Source organism: Rutilus rutilus (genome assembly GCF_951802725.1).
Source record: "Rutilus rutilus genome assembly, chromosome: 4".
NCBI lineage: Eukaryota > Metazoa > Chordata > Actinopteri > Cypriniformes > Leuciscidae > Rutilus > Rutilus rutilus.
The window spans coordinates 27,354,121-27,369,830 of record NC_140212.1 but is presented as its reverse complement, the minus strand read 5'-3'; the positions used below and the strand labels follow the sequence as shown (position 1 = coordinate 27,369,830).

General features: G+C 38.2%; 1 protein-coding gene across 1 annotated transcript; it reads left to right on the top strand.

The window, feature by feature from the left end:
• Positions 1 to 1,052: 1,052 nt before the first annotated feature.
• LOC311290068 (uncharacterized protein) lies at positions 1,053 to 9,933 on the top strand. The gene is made up of 3 exons (XM_084408365.1): positions 1,053 to 1,130; positions 1,762 to 1,862; positions 7,912 to 9,933. Exons 2-3 carry the CDS (start codon positions 1,778 to 1,780, stop codon positions 8,919 to 8,921), a joined length of 1,095 nt encoding a protein of 364 aa, XP_084264491.1. The 5' UTR covers positions 1,053 to 1,130; positions 1,762 to 1,777; the 3' UTR covers positions 8,922 to 9,933.
• The last annotated feature ends 5,777 nt before the right edge of the window (positions 9,934 to 15,710 follow it).

The window sequence follows — 15,710 nt, the reverse complement described above, 5'->3', positions numbered from 1 at the left end:
AGATGAACTGATATGATGATAGTATAGTATAGATTTCTATGCATTTTAGGGGTTTGGGGGGATTTGACACCCCAAAAATGACTTGCCCCCCCTGATATTCTACCTGCACCCCCTAGTGGGGCTGGCTGAATCCGGCCCTGGAATATATATTTAAATATCAAAGTAACTCCCACTCATTCTGAAAGACCGTTGTTTAACACACCCACTTGCCATAACTCTTCAGTTAAGACTTATTTACTTGCCATATCTCTGCCATTTTATGATTGTTACATACTTGCGTCTCGTGAAATAAATGTCTTGTTTTGAGTCCTCTAACATCCTCCTGTCTGAGTCTCTAACAATTGTAGTCACACGTTTATTTCAATAAAAATGTCAAATTCTAAAAAATAATCTCTGTTGCAGTCACAGCTGTGTCTATTTGTGTGTGAGAGTGAGCATGTTTGTTCCAAATTGCATTTGTGCTCTAGTAACCAGGCCTTAGTTTTTGTGTGAAAATTTTCTGATTTTCAGATACTTGAAAAAAGTGCGACAAAATTTACTGAGCACTAATGAATCGATTGAACATTGATTTTATTTGTGGAAAACTGCTGAGCTTTCTGTGGAGTTCAGAATTTGTAAATTGAGTCTGTTCCTTCATTAAATTTTAATTAAGATGAATAATTATTTTGTATTGAATTACATTTATATTATATATACATTTATTTCTACTAATTCTTTGAAGATCATATTTTCCCCCCTAAATGTTCTACCTATTTTCAGGCATTTAAGTCTAATTAACTTTATATGCCTATATTTTATTATTAGAAACACACCGACTCTTATATGCACTTCAATGTTGACACTTGTATAACATTCTTTATGAACTCTTAGACTATTTTTAATAAAAAAACAAAAACATTTTAATATTGGGATATAAATGCTTTGTGCACCCAAGTCTCACTCTCAGTGTCTTTATTAGTAGTTTTTCTTTTTTTCCATCACATTATGGACAACAATCATTTAAATGGGTATTTCACCAATTATTGACCATAGGCTCTTTAGGACTACCTTTAGGACTTTTATTTTAGTTTGGCGATATGACGTCATAAGACTGCGCCGCTCTCCAGCCTCTGTTGTGATTCGGCTGAAAGGTTTGTAATTTTAAACGTTTTAAAGTATTTAAATCAATGCAAGCCTTCCAGGCAATTTTACAGTTTTTGCAAACGGTGTAAAAATGATTAATTATTATTGAAAGTAACATTTGAATGATTTATCTACATTAATGCTCATCCACACATCAGTAACAGAAAAGGTGTGTCTCATTTCGCTCCCTATATCGTAAGTAAGTTTATTGTAAAAACGATTTCGGTCACTGTCGAGTGAAAATGGAGAAATGGAGCTTTTGAAACCCCGAGTCAATCGAATCAAATGTTTAGCGAAATGATTCAGTGATTCGAATCGCCGCACGCTGATCAAAACAGTGTTGATGCAAGGAGAACATAAACAACAACTTAAACAAACCAATTTATATTAATGTCGCTAGAATCTACAAGCCAGTAAATACCACGTGTAAATCCTAAATGCCTTAATAATAAGAGTCTGTTTAGTGTGTGTTCTTGTATTAACTTCATATTTTATTGTTTGTCTAATCAGGTGATTTAAGTCCATTAACTCACTCTGACTGACTCTCATAACACTGAACTAGAGACGCACCCAGAGATTTAGTTTGGATTTATTTTTCCTTTCTGTTAATTATTCTCATTTTATTGTCTAAACACACAGAAAAACTATTATAAAGATGGCATTTATTAAAGAGGAGAGTGAAGACATGAAGATTGAAGAAACATTCAGAGTGAAACAAGAAGATACTGAGGAACGAACAGGTTGGTGTCATTCTCAAAGTTTAATTCAGTCATTTGATCCTTATTAAAATGTCCAGCTCTACAGAAATTAATGATATTTTTGAAGAATGTCATATTAGTGTGTAACATTATCATACACCTAGCATTTTTACATCCTGTGCCACGTTGTTAAAATAGCAAATGCATTTGCGCCCATCTGTTCGCCAATGGGTTGCTGGTCTGAAAACGAGGTGTGTTCAGGTGCATTGTTGGCGCATTGCTATTCTGAGGCGACTGAAATAGACTGAGCCATTGACCAACTGAAACCTGGCCTAAAGTCAATGGCGCAGTATTTTTTTTATTACTGTTTGTGTTTAAAGATCGCGTTAATATGCGCCTATAGGCGGATGCACAGCGCACGTACACTCATCTTATTACAAACACAAGGATGTGCAGCAGCACACAAACATTCCAAATATTAAAAATAAAAGGATTACAATGTAAGAGATTATTTTATTTATTTATTTAACAGGGACAATGCACAAAATATGTACTGTACCAGATTTAGCTAAAAGCCCTGGGTCCCTGGGCAGGTGCCAATAGCGTGCAAAATATTACAAAATATACCAAACCTCCCAAAACCACACAACATCAATAATCCAAATACAAAAATAAACAACTGTCATTACGAGAATTTTACCATACACACAATAAAAAACATACTGACCACCTTCAATGTCTCATAGCTCAATAACTACTACAAACCTTGTCCTTCAACCATATTTTCACACTACCTTTAAAATGTATGAATGTACTACATTCTCTGACACTCAGTGGTAAGGAATTCCACATCCAAGCTGCTTTTACTGAAAAGCAGTTTTGTCCAAATGTCGTAGACCGAAACTTAACACAACAGTCCCCTCTAGAGGAAGCTCTTGTTAACCTTGAACCTGGTCTGCTTATTGTTACACTGTTTAAGAGATTGTGTCGCTAAGTCATGAATGATACCAACATTAGACATAAACAGAAATTTTTCACAAGTCAACAGATTATGCTTTTTAACTATATTACAATAATGATGAGAATTACGTTTTTTGTCCATAACTTTCAATGTTTGTTTATACAGACTCTGGAGTGGTTGCATTAATGTACCACTTGTATGAGACTAGATTGTGCTACAATATGAAAAATGTGACTATCATTGCATGCATAAACAGCTTTGCTGCATCTGTACTCATTTGATTTCTTATAAATCTGAAATGAGTCAGATTATACTTTACTATTTTTGAAATTTTTGTAATATGTTTTTTGAAGGTTAGACCGCTATCAATAATCACACCCAAATATTTAACCTGCTGAACATCCTGTACCTTTTGTCCTTTAATACTAATTATTATTATGTACATAAATATATGGTGGAATCTGGCTTTTCCCGTAGGTGGTCTGCTTGCACGCTTTAAAGGGTTAGTTCACCCAAAAATGAAAATTCTGTCAGTAATTACTCACCCTCATGTTGTTCCAACCCCGTAAGACTTTCGTTCATCTTCGGAACACAAATTAAGATATTTTTGATGAAATCTGAGTGCTGGATCACTCCTCCACAGGCTTATGGACACTATAACTTGCTGGCCCAGAAAATGTATTAAAGACATCGTTAATATAGTCCAAGTGACTCCGGTGGCTCAATCTTAAGTTTATAAAGCGACGAGAATACTTTTTGTGCGCAAAAACAAACAAAAATAACGACTTTATTCCACTTTTCATTTCCTTCTCTCTGGGCCTCGAGTCTTTTCACGTAGTGTTTAAGCGCAGCGCGTCTGTGTTACACGTCACCACGTAGGCTCACTAACCTCGCGCACGAGCAGATCCGTTTCCTTGCTAGAGAAGCGTTCAGTCTTAACGCTTGCAAATTCCGCCATGTAAATAGCGAATCCGCCATGGCGCGAGCGCAACTGGCTTTTAAAGGGAATGGGAAATGAGACTCTGATTAGTTTATTGCACGTTACTCCCAAAACACATCCATTACTCATTAAGAGAATAGGGACAACTCTTTAGACCTACCATTTTTCCCATCGTTAAACTAGTAAAAGTGAATTTGGACATGCCCTAAGTGCACTTGCGCCGTGTGCTTTAGACCATGCGCTTAGATCGTTAAAATAAGCTCAATATCTACTTCTGAACTGAAACAAGGAAAATCATTTATTTCTATCACTAAATTATGCAACATTAGCAAAGCATGTTGCAGTAACAACAGTAACTAAAATCCAGAGAGTCAAAACATTTTACACATTACCATAATAAATATATTAACATACCTGAACATAATAGCAGTAAATATTCGATGACTCAAGCCAATTTTTCTTCTCATCTCAAAAGTGCTCGCTGTATCAAACTAGCGTCTTGTCAAAACGTGTCCTCTTAATTCAGAGGGCCAAAAAATGCTTAATTTACAATCAGCAAATAAGTTGTATCAAAAACACTAGCCTGTTTGGTGAGCAAATATAACAGCTAGTTATTTTATAACAAACTAACAATAGATGTCTTAAAACTGTTTAAATATTTGTTAGTTACACAAACAATTAAAATCAAAGACACAGATTGAGCAATAAAGAAAACATCTGTTGTGACTTTCACATCTTCTATCACTGTCACAGCTGGCTCAACAATGTGATATTAAGGGGAGACGACAAAGATGAATAAGCTCAAAAGAAAGAATTTATTAGATATACATTAACAAAATAACAATCAAACAGTCAGTCATCAGTAATATCAGTCAGTATGAAATGCCAGTGATTGGATGTGTAACTATAGAATGTTGTCAGGACTAGGGCATGGTTGTGAAACAAAAGTAACATTCTCAAAACTGACGCGCTGATCTGGCAAACTGCTCAAGCAAGCAACAACTTAGCAGCGCCCCAACTAGCCACACTGCGTTGCTTAAATAGTAGCCAAGACAGGATTCAGGTGTTCTGAGAGAAACAAAACAACCAAACCCACACAAAACAATCTGCATTCTAACAATAAAGCACCATAAAGTTTTTGTGCACTATATTCTATGTAAAAATGAATATTTAAGTTGTTAAGTTAAAGTTAATGGAAACTCATCTCTCCTAAGTCATTCTCCATTCAGCATTCAAACAGCGCGTCGCATTCAGTTACGACAGTAAGACGATGACACTCTTTCCCAGATCAATGTTCCCATTATTATACTTTATTTGTAGATCAAGGTCTATGGTTTTGCATAGTTTTTTATTAGGCAAAACTATGATTTCACCGGATTCTAAAAATATCACTTGCTCTGCACTGCTACGCTATACTTTTTTTCAGTACACCTGCTTAAAGGTCCCATGGCATGGATTATTTTATTTGTTTCCTGGGGTGCCCATATAATGTTAGTATGTTTTTTAGATCAAAAATTGTCATAATTTTTAAATAAAGGCATTTTGCCTAGCCTAATTTTAGCCTCTGATATGAACACTCTATTTTAAGGGGCGTGTCTGCTGTGAGACTTCAGTGTAAACGCTCTTTGCTGTGATTGGCTGACAAGCTTGCATATGAAATAGCAAATTATTACAAGTGGAACTCAATCAAAAACTTTTACCATTACAGCTATTATCTGTTTTTACTATCACAGCCATCGAGAGTAACGAATCGTGAGAAGTTTTTAAAGTATTTAGATCTATTCCCATCACATAAAAGGTTGCAGTGATGAGCATTGAGCAGATGACAGTCTGTTGATCGTGTGAATAAAGATCTTATCATTGCAACGCAGTTTCTGCACTCTCACTAATGCTTTCACCAATGCAATTGGAAAATAATCCGACATTGAACCAACCACTACGGCTGATTTAACCCTGTTTGGTTCACAATTGCGGGACAAACATGGTTTCAATAAATTTACGAGTCTCTTTCCTCCTGTCTGGAGTGGAAATTTCATAATTAATGTCGGACAGTACATGCACAACAGTATATGGCCCCAAAAACCTAGTGTAGAACAGAGAACCTGGCAATGGCAACAATGCCAAAACCTGAACCCCAGATTGGAATACACGCTGTTCAGAATGACGATACAAGGGTTTTTTCATCTTTCATCTGGGCTTTTTCCTAATTTTCTCTTGCTGCTTGACCAGCTAGAAACAACCGTCTTCGAAATCCATCCACATATTCCATGACTGTTTGGTGGCTGTTTACCCTTTAACTGATTACACACAACAGCAAGCGGACTGCACACCTTGTGTCCAGAAACTAATTAGTTTGGACTGAAGCCCAAACTAGACTGAGTGACCTCCCTAGCAGCTAACAGAAGCCATGGAACCCCTTTCTCCCAGTCTCATATTTTAATATACACGTAAAAGAGACTTGGATGAAAACGCTCCAGCGCTCCCTGACTCAGTGGATGGTATGTGCTGGACTGGTGGAGTTGAATTCCCAACTGTTTTAAAATCTCCGCGAACATATTAGACGTAAAATTTGTTCCCTGGTCACTCTGAATGACCTTAGGGATATCAAAAATTAAAATGAATTGCGACAGGGCCTTAACTACAGATCGGGTAGTGATTTTACGCATCACATAAGTTGCTGGATAGTGAGTACTCTGACACATTACGGCCAACAAATATTTATTTCCAGACTTTGAAGGAGGTAATGGACCGACACAATCTATTAACAGATGCTCAAACGGTTGTTCCACTGGAGGTATTTGGCACAGTGGAGCTCGTTTTAAGGTGTAGTTAGGTTTCCCAGTCATTTGGCATGTTTGACAAGTTTTAATTAACTGCAAAAAAAAAAAAAATTACTTTTCAATAGCGGCCAAAAAAAATACTGCAAAACTTTGTCAGATGTGTTCTTTAGCCCTAAATGGCCCGCTATGTCGCCGTGAGCCAATCGAAGTACAGCATCTCTAAACTTCGCCAGCACAACAACTTGAACAACTTGACTCACCACCGTAATCTTCTCTTTGAGCAAGCCACTTACGTAACAGCACCCCATCATCAATGAAATATCCCTCATTTATAAATAAATAATAAATAAATAATAAATTCCTCAATTAACATTATAATGCATCAGATATATCCAGTCAAATCTACATTGAAAATTATTCAAATAACAAATTTAGCCTACCCCAAAAATACAATTCATCCTAGGTAATTCTAACGGTCAAAACTGTGCACATTCTCATCTCCCCACCTAATCCTAACAACACCCCCTAACTAACTTGCCCCCATGGTCTTCCGTGCACTTCCAACAGTCGAGCCCTTTGAAGCACCCAAATACCGATGGCGTGGAACAGAACAAACAGTTCGGAGCCACCACCACGGCAGTGCACTCAACCCAGGAGATGCACAAAAAGAATGAACTAAAACAAAAATCAACGCAAAGTGTTGCTACAACCTAGCTGGGGAGTTTAAACACAATTTTAAACTGCAAGAACTTACCTTTTCAAAGCTGACAACAAAATCGATGCATCAGTCACAACTTCCTAACAATCACCCTCCGTTGTAAATTTACCATCATAAGTTATTCAAGGATGAGAGTGTTTTTTTTCTCCTGAACTCCATGAAGCAGCATAATATTCTTCATGTTATATGTATGTTAATTAAATATGTAAATAATTAACCATTGGTCTTCAATAGTATCATGCATTTGTAGATCACAGCCACAGGTGGTTTACATACACCTTGCAGAATCTAAAAGGGATCATACAAAATGCATGTTATTTTTTATTTAGTACTGTCCTAAATAAGACAAAATTGCTGAGGTTATAAAATGAAGCCCGTTCAAAAGTAGTCATATCCTTGATTCTTAATATTGTGTCGTTACCTGGATGATCCACAACTTTTTTTTGTCTGTTTTGTGATGTTGTTCTTGAGTCCCTTGTTCGTGAAACTGTTAAGCAGTTAAACTCTTCCTAATGTTCTTCAGAAATATCCATCAGCAAAAATTGAGGTGAGATAAACCCCCAAATGCCCAAAGGGGGGAATTCAGAAATTCTTGAGACAGTTGAGAGCACACCATTTTTCTAATAGGAACGTGGTTGGGAAACCCCTGTATTAAACTCAGGTTAACTTGTATTTCTCTTTTTTTGCCTTAGACCTGATGCAGCTGAAAGAAGAGAGTGAAGAACTGAATGAAATGGAAGAAAAAGATCAGTATGAGAGACATTGTGATTTCATAAATGGAGAAAATTATTTTAGTTGCTCAGGGATCGAAAAGGCTTCCTCACTAAAAAGAGGTCAAAAGACAGGAGCTAGAAGTAATGTCAACTGCCAACAGTGTGGAAAGAGTTTTGGTAAATATGACTACATTAAAGTCCACATGAGAATTCACTCTGGAGAGAAGCCTTACTCTTGCCAACAATGTGGAAAAAATTTCACTCAAAGAGGACACCTTAAAGTCCACATGAGAATTCACACTGGCGAGAAGCCTTTCTCCTGCCAACAATGTGGAAAAAGTTTCGCTGAAAAACGAGGCCTTAAAGTCCACACGAGAATTCACACTGGAGAGAAGCCTTACAAGTGCAAACAGTGTGGAAAAAGTTTCACTGAAAAATACAGCCTTAAAATCCACATGAAAATTCACACTGGAGAAAAGTCCTACACATGCCAACAGTGTGGAAAAAAATTCCTTCGAAAAGAAAGCCTTAAAAACCACATGAAAATTCACACTGGAGAAAAGCCCTACACCTGCAAGCTGTGTGAAAAGTGTTTTACACATAAACAATCCCTTGATTTCCACTTGAAAACTCACACTGGAGAGAAGCCTTACGCCTGCAAACTGTGCAAGAGCAGCTTCTCACGAAAAGATAGTCTTAAGACTCACATGAAAATTCACACTGGAGAAAAGCCGTTTGTATGTGCTCAGTGTGGAAAGAGTTTCAATCGTAAAGAAACACTTAATTCCCACATAAGAAGTCACACTGGAGAGAAGCCTTACACCTGCAAACTGTGTGGAAAGAGCTTCTCACAACAAGGAAACCTAAGGACCCACATGCGAAGTCACACAGGAGAGAAGCCATTCGTATGTGGTCAATGTGGGAAACGTTTCTGCATTAAAGTAAACCTTAATATCCACATGAGGATTCACTCGAGAGAAACTGTTTAAATGTCATTAGTGTGGAATGAGTTTCAAAAAAGAAATCTGATCGTCCACCTTACTGAATACTTTTATTTGCATTCTTATATTCTTTATACTTTGACTTTAGGCTTTTTATATTCTTTATCTTTTCAATAGTAAAATATTGAACAATTAAAATTTAATGGCGACGTCACTCCATTCTTGAATATTGACACCTCAAAATCAAAATATTAGTTTTACTATGAAATGCCAAAATATGAATGAAAGATTGCACATAAAAGGACATAAACTAAAGATGAAATTAAATAATACATGGCAATGTTTATTTCATTTAGTGAGTGATTGCACAGGTAAGCATATGTTGTCAATCTGAACTTGATCATGACTACTGTTGGGGCTCATCTTTTAAAATCTGGAAGCTGGTTTCAAGGCCAAAGTTGCTCATCCCTGATTTACACAATGCAGATTGCAGCTTAAAAAAGGGCCACCATCTCCAAAAACTTTGTTTAGTTTAGTTTAGTTTTTTGTGTTTTATTAGGGTTGGAACTAAAGTCTGCAGGACACTGGCCCTTGAAGAAGAAATGAAGAGCCATTACTTATTGAATCAAATTATCCAAAACACAGGGTACATGTATAGTTATAGAGGGGGTAACAAAGTGCTGAACGGGTGTGGAAACAGAACTACTGCATGTATAATGTTGATTGATTGATCTATGCCCTCAACCAAGTATCCCAAAATACACATTTGCAGTGCAGAAAAACTTTTTTGGGAACTTGGCGGATGCAATATCCTTTGTCTCACCATTTTTTACAAAAAGTCAACCTTCCATTAAGACGTAATAAGGGGTTCAAACGCGCGGTGGCACTATAGCGATCAAAAGTACTAAATTGCTCATAACTCCTAAACTGTTAGTCGAAGACTCAAGTCCCCTCTTTGAGAGTTCTAATAACCTTCATAAGTCCATTCTGTAGCTTTTGTTTGTTAGCATAAGCCCATCTTCCAGTCATGTAACTTGAAAATTACAGGCACATATAACTTATTCTGTGTCGTGTCCTTGATTTACATGAGTGTCATAGTTCTTCTCAAAACCATAACTGTTGACATATGACGCAGGGTGGTAAAATGTCGTATAAACTACATGATTACACACAAAACCATGTAGCGTAAGAGTGGAAGTCTTGAAAATCCATGGCGCCTGAATAGCTGTGAAGTCTGTTTCCTGTAGAGTCCATTTCCCACGTAGAGTCGCTCCGATGACTCGTCCCTCATGAGGCTTGTTCATGGAAATCTGAGGTGATGCTTTACACCAGCATGTATTCATGATACATAATGATGGCACACACACATACATGTAACACAAGAAAACAAAGAAACGGCAGACCAGCAGTATTCATGCATGGACTTCATTCTTCCATGTCTGTTGATCGTATAGTGGTTTTACATCTAACTCTTATCAAAATAAACTTCTGATGATCATATAGTTTTCACATATAACCGTATTACAGTAAACATTGTGGTCGTATAGTGTTTTTCCTTAACCTTGTCTTAATTGAGTGAACTGGTAGCCTTTTTGCAACCTGATCATCTGTGGGTTGGAGAACCGACTGTCTCCTTGACCCATGAAATCCCTCTGAAAATATAAATAGTTGTGTGATTCACCCACACAGGGGATTGTTACATTTACAATGGTGCACATTAATAATATTGTTTCAACATAGCAACAAACCTGAGGTTCCGGGGCGAAGGTAAGCCTTGTCGTCCATGCTGATGGCCACAGCAAACTTTCTCCTTTCCCCAGCCTCAACTCCAAACAGATGCTCTTTAGCAAGAGAAACGTGTTTCCTCTGATGGTGAGTGCATTTTTTATCTCTTTCCTCTGTTTTTGGAGGTTTCTTAGAGCACCTGAGTCCTAAACCCTTCTGAAGAAAACATTAAAATAAAAATATACTATCATATTTAGCTGTAAAGAATTAAACATTACATAGTTTAATGAAAAATAGTGGCGTACACCAACAATTTAAATGAATACACATTCTTTCAGTACTCAAACCACACATGCACTAACCCACATAAACACAGTTATAAACAGTCACATGCGCACACAATAAATCCCGAGAAATGTATATTGAGACCTACATGTCTCCTGCTCTGAAGGGATTTCAGACGTCTTGCTCTTGCTCTGCTATGCACTGTGAACACAGCACGAATCAACGGCAGACCTAGTCTCAGCCTTCTGTAGTTTGCAAGTTTCAGCAGATCCCGGGACTTCACTCTATGATGGGTGTAGAGTACGCTTTCATGCCGACGACCATGAACTGTAGTTTTGTCCTCTGAAAATAGCAGAGAATACAAAACTCCTGGTTGCCAAGTCTTCCATTAATAGTTGTCAATAGCCATAGTTTACTATAAAACAGTATAATGATAAAGGTTTACATTTATTAGGAAAAAACAAATATGACCCGCACCTCGTGCCCTCTTTGCGTTCGTCTTCCGCAATCTGGTCTGCCTTCCTTTTCACGCCTTTCAAACACTGTCTGGTGTATGGTGTCTCATTGAAAAATAGTACAAATGCTTAATACCACAACAGGTATTATGTTGCATCAACATAATTTTAAACACCTATAAAAAAAATGTAAGCTGTAGTGAACGTCAACACATTGCACTCAATAGGCATCATTATGAAATGGTGCTGATTATTCTGCTTTAAATGTCTCTGAAGAAGTAGGCTACTCACTTTCAGTTTTTTCACATTCTCTAATGACTCCTGCAGAAAGCTCCTCTCATTCTTTAGATCAGGGGTTCTCAACCTTTTGCAAGCTGGGCCCCCCAAAGCTTGTTCACTGCAGTCCTGCAGATACCTGACATAGGTGAGGAGCTGTGCCTGCCCAGCAATATCAATGGATTCGTCCAGCTGCAGCACGTAGTAAGGACTCTTTTTTATGAACTCTATCAGTTGCTCTCTGAAATTCTCCTAGCGACTGTGTCATTGGACAGTTGTACTGCACCGAGTTTGGCTGCTGCACTATCTTCTATCGTTATTCTGCACCTGTCTTGCGCGGCCGGCAAAATGAGAGTCTCGACAATTGTATGCGGTTTACCCAGTTTACCTATTCTTTTGGCACTACATACTATGCCTCCAAACACTGTTTAGACACAGTGCTGTGCACTGAAATGGTTGCCTGTTGCAGATGGAGGCCATCAAGCTTTCTTTTAAAATATTCAGCCGGTTTATCCTTAATGCCAGCATGCTTTGTTTCGAGGTGCCTTTTTAGTTTGCAGGGCTTCGTTTGCCAGCACCTCGGCACACACGACACACTGAGGTCTCAGATCAGCCGTGACTGCAAACCCAAACTGCAGGTATGCTTCATCGTACCTTCGAAGCTTTTTTGTAGCTGGTGGTGCGTCGGTTGCCTTGTTGGTTCTCACTAGAAATCTCTCCATTTTTGTTTGGTTTTGAAATAATTTGGATGTGGATTAGTTGTGTTTTCAATAAAGTTTAGGCTATGATGTAACGATGTGTGCGTGTGTGTGGCTATGCTGAGAGACTAGTATCGGGGGCTAATCAGTCGGGACTTAGGTACGATCTTTAATACAACGAACAAAATAACGATTTTGTAGGCAATGCAGATTTTATTTTAAGACTTAACGATTGTAGTCCTTTGTCGGTGAGTGGGTGAGTGGGTGTGTGTGTGTGTGTGTGTGTGTGTCTGTCTTAGTCGCGTGGGTGTTGCAACACGGTGAAAAGGGCAGAGGGGTAGTTAGCTAAGTGCACTGCCTAGCAGTTTAATTACTGGCTAGGGCTGAGATGGGGATGATCTTTAAAAAGACTGTTTGTGGGATTAGTCTTTAAAAAGACTTTGGGTTTCTAAGTATAGGCCTAAGTAAATCAATATCGAGATTGATAACAGATAGACTAGCGAGAGCTGGCACAAGCGAACTTCGCAAGAGACTAGAGTGAATGGAGCTATGTGAGTCAGACGGGAATTGCTAGATTCGGACATGTTAGGACGGTACTGCGGGGCTAAATGCTGCAAAACTGTCTGGATTGAGGTGAGACTGCTGAATGTATATATACCTCTTACCATTGATTGCTGAGTGCTCTCCACTTTTATCTGAACAATCATCTATCAATTATCTGAACGTGCTCCTCCCGAACTTTGTTAATAAAACATCATTGAGTTGTTGACATTTTACCCATCTCTTTACCCACTGCTTGACATCACTCCACATCCCTGGCCAGAAAGCCACTTCTTGAATTCTCTTATAGGTCTTATATATTCATGCGATATGCGATATGGTCGCTTCTGTTGATACTTGCTGGGTGAGGTAAATACGATGTTGGAGAACATCTGTGCGACCTAGTCTGAATGCACACACCTGTGGATTGGCCTCCAGGACTTCACATAGCTGGCACTTTCCATCAGCCAGTAAGTGGGATTCATTAACACCACGGTCATTAAAATGTCATCTGTGCTGAATGTAAATTTGTGTTGAGGATGAGGAATCGAACTCAAGAGAGAGACACTCTGGTTTGAATTCCCTTGATGCATTCCTTTTCTGGATCTGGGTCTGTTCTCAGGTACACTTCCACGTCACATGGAATGGGGATTTCATGTCAGGGGTAGATTTGAATGTATACTTTTTGTAGATTACATTAATAAACCACTAAAGAAGATACAATCCAGGCCCGGGACTGCTGCATATGCCAGAGCTCTGGGTGCTAGAACTGCAGCTGGTATGGTGAACACTTTGTCATGGAGGTTAATTGAGACATTCATCCATCCAAGAGGAACCTCTGATTCACCGTTAACTAGCAGAGTTGTCAAAAGTATTCACATTCATTACTCAGGTAGAAGTATAGATACTAGGGTTTAAAAAGACTTCTGTAGAAGTAGAAGTATCAACTCAAGCTTTTTACTCAAGTAAAAGTATAAAAAATAATTATGTCAAAACTACTTGAAGTATAAAAGTAAAAGTAATGTAAGGAAAAAAATCTCCTCTCTCTCTCTCTCTCTCTCTCTCTCTCTCTCTGTCTCTCTCTCTCTGGATCAATACCTGACGCGATTTGCTCCGATTTCTCCCTCGCTTACCGCATCTAGGTTTCCTTCGGAGGACTTTTGGCGCTGCGCACAAACAAATGTGACTACAGCCTCTCACAAGTTAGAAAGACACCACAAAATCAGTTTAGCGATGTGTATTCAGGAGGCGGGAGTCAGGTCTAAACCGTTTGTGTAATTGGGCCATTTTTTTTTTTTTTTACGACGACAAGCCGAAATTAAATAGGTGTAACGAGGCTATTTTTAAAATGTAAGGAGTAGAAAGTACAGATAATTGCGTCAAAATGTAAGGAGTAGAAGTAAAAAGTCGTCTGAAAAATAATTACTCCAGTAAAGTATAGATACCCCAAATTTCTACTTAAGTAAGGTAACGAAGTATTTGTACTTCGTTACTTGACACCTCTGTTAGCTAGATACAAAGGTCAGAGTGTCCAGGGTTGAAGATCATGGGGTGATTGAGCAATATTCTTCCAGAGAGTCTCGTAGATGAGGGTATAGCTTGCACCTGTGTCCACAAGGGCTTTCCTCTTCCACACGCCAACACTGACAGGCACAATTAACTGTTGAGGTACACTGACAGGATTTGTGGGAGTAGATGATATACTTCTAGATGATATACAGATGTAATGGTGAAATTGGGTTTATCTAGGGGTGTTTGAGAATTCTTTGTAATTGTAGAAGACATTGAATTGTTGGAAGGTTGGCCAGGCTGCTTGGGTGAGTGGAAATTCCGTTTGTTACTGTGTGGCTGATGACCTGAAGAATGGATTAGTTGAGCTGAAGAAGGGAAGTAAGGACAGGTACCTGGTGTGTGAAGTCCTCGACATCGCCAACATTCTACAGTAGGTTGGGTAGAAGTAGTATGGGGTGAGAATTGTTGTATTATTCCAAATAAATAGATTATGATCCACAAATAAATGTAAAGAGATTCACAAAAATATATCAGATTCACAAATAAATAAAATATATTTACAAATGTGTTTTATGTCACAAACACAACTCTACCTGGCATTTATTTGTGAACTGCTTTCTGTGCATTTGTAAATCGCTGCATGCATTTGTGAATTGCTTCTTGTACATTTGTAAATCCCCTCACGCATTTGTGGATTTTGAAACACTTCTAGCATCGACGTGCAGATAAATTCACAAATAAGTGGACTCCACGCACCGTTTACTCAAGCCAATCAGGCCACATTTGAGCTGACCAATCGTAGTACGTAGCAACAACCAATCATGTTTTGGCTTACAACCAGGGCGGGAACAGACACCGAACTTGAGACCTCACCAACAACAGTCAGTCTTCAACATGGCCGATCAGGAGGCAAGACAGGTGAGTGATGCTAATCAAAGCATTATTGTAATAATATCCAAAAGAAAACATGTAACGTTAGTGTTTCCTGTATCGCTACTGTGTGTTTGTGTGTGTGAGTGTGAGAGAGAGAGACAGAGAGAGAGTGTAAATGTGAGTCTGTCTGTCTGTCTGTCTGTCTGTCTGTCTGTCTGTCTGTCTGTCTGTCTGTCTCATTATAACTTTATTTATTTCCAAGAATGTTTACTGAATTAAACTTGCTAAATTACATGGTCATGTCATGATGTAGCATGCTACAGTTTAAATATTGTTGGCATATAATTAGTCATCTACTTTTCACTTAGTTTTTTCAAAATCTAAGAATATAAATTCTATATTGTGCAGTATTCACCAATTATTAGACTAATATTTCATTATGAACAAGGTTTATTGCATTGACCAAATGTTTA

What these genes read in the sequence shown, in the direction of transcription:
- LOC311290068 (XM_084408365.1), top strand. Translation starts at nt 1,778, where the DNA reads ATGGCATTTATTAAAGAGGAGAGTGAAGACATGAAGATTGAAGAAACA. An exon ending in AGATACTGAGGAACGAACAG is followed by an intron (nt 1,863 to 7,911) that starts GTTGGTGTCATT and finishes TTTTTGCCTTAG; the next exon opens with ACCTGATGCAGCTGAAAGAA.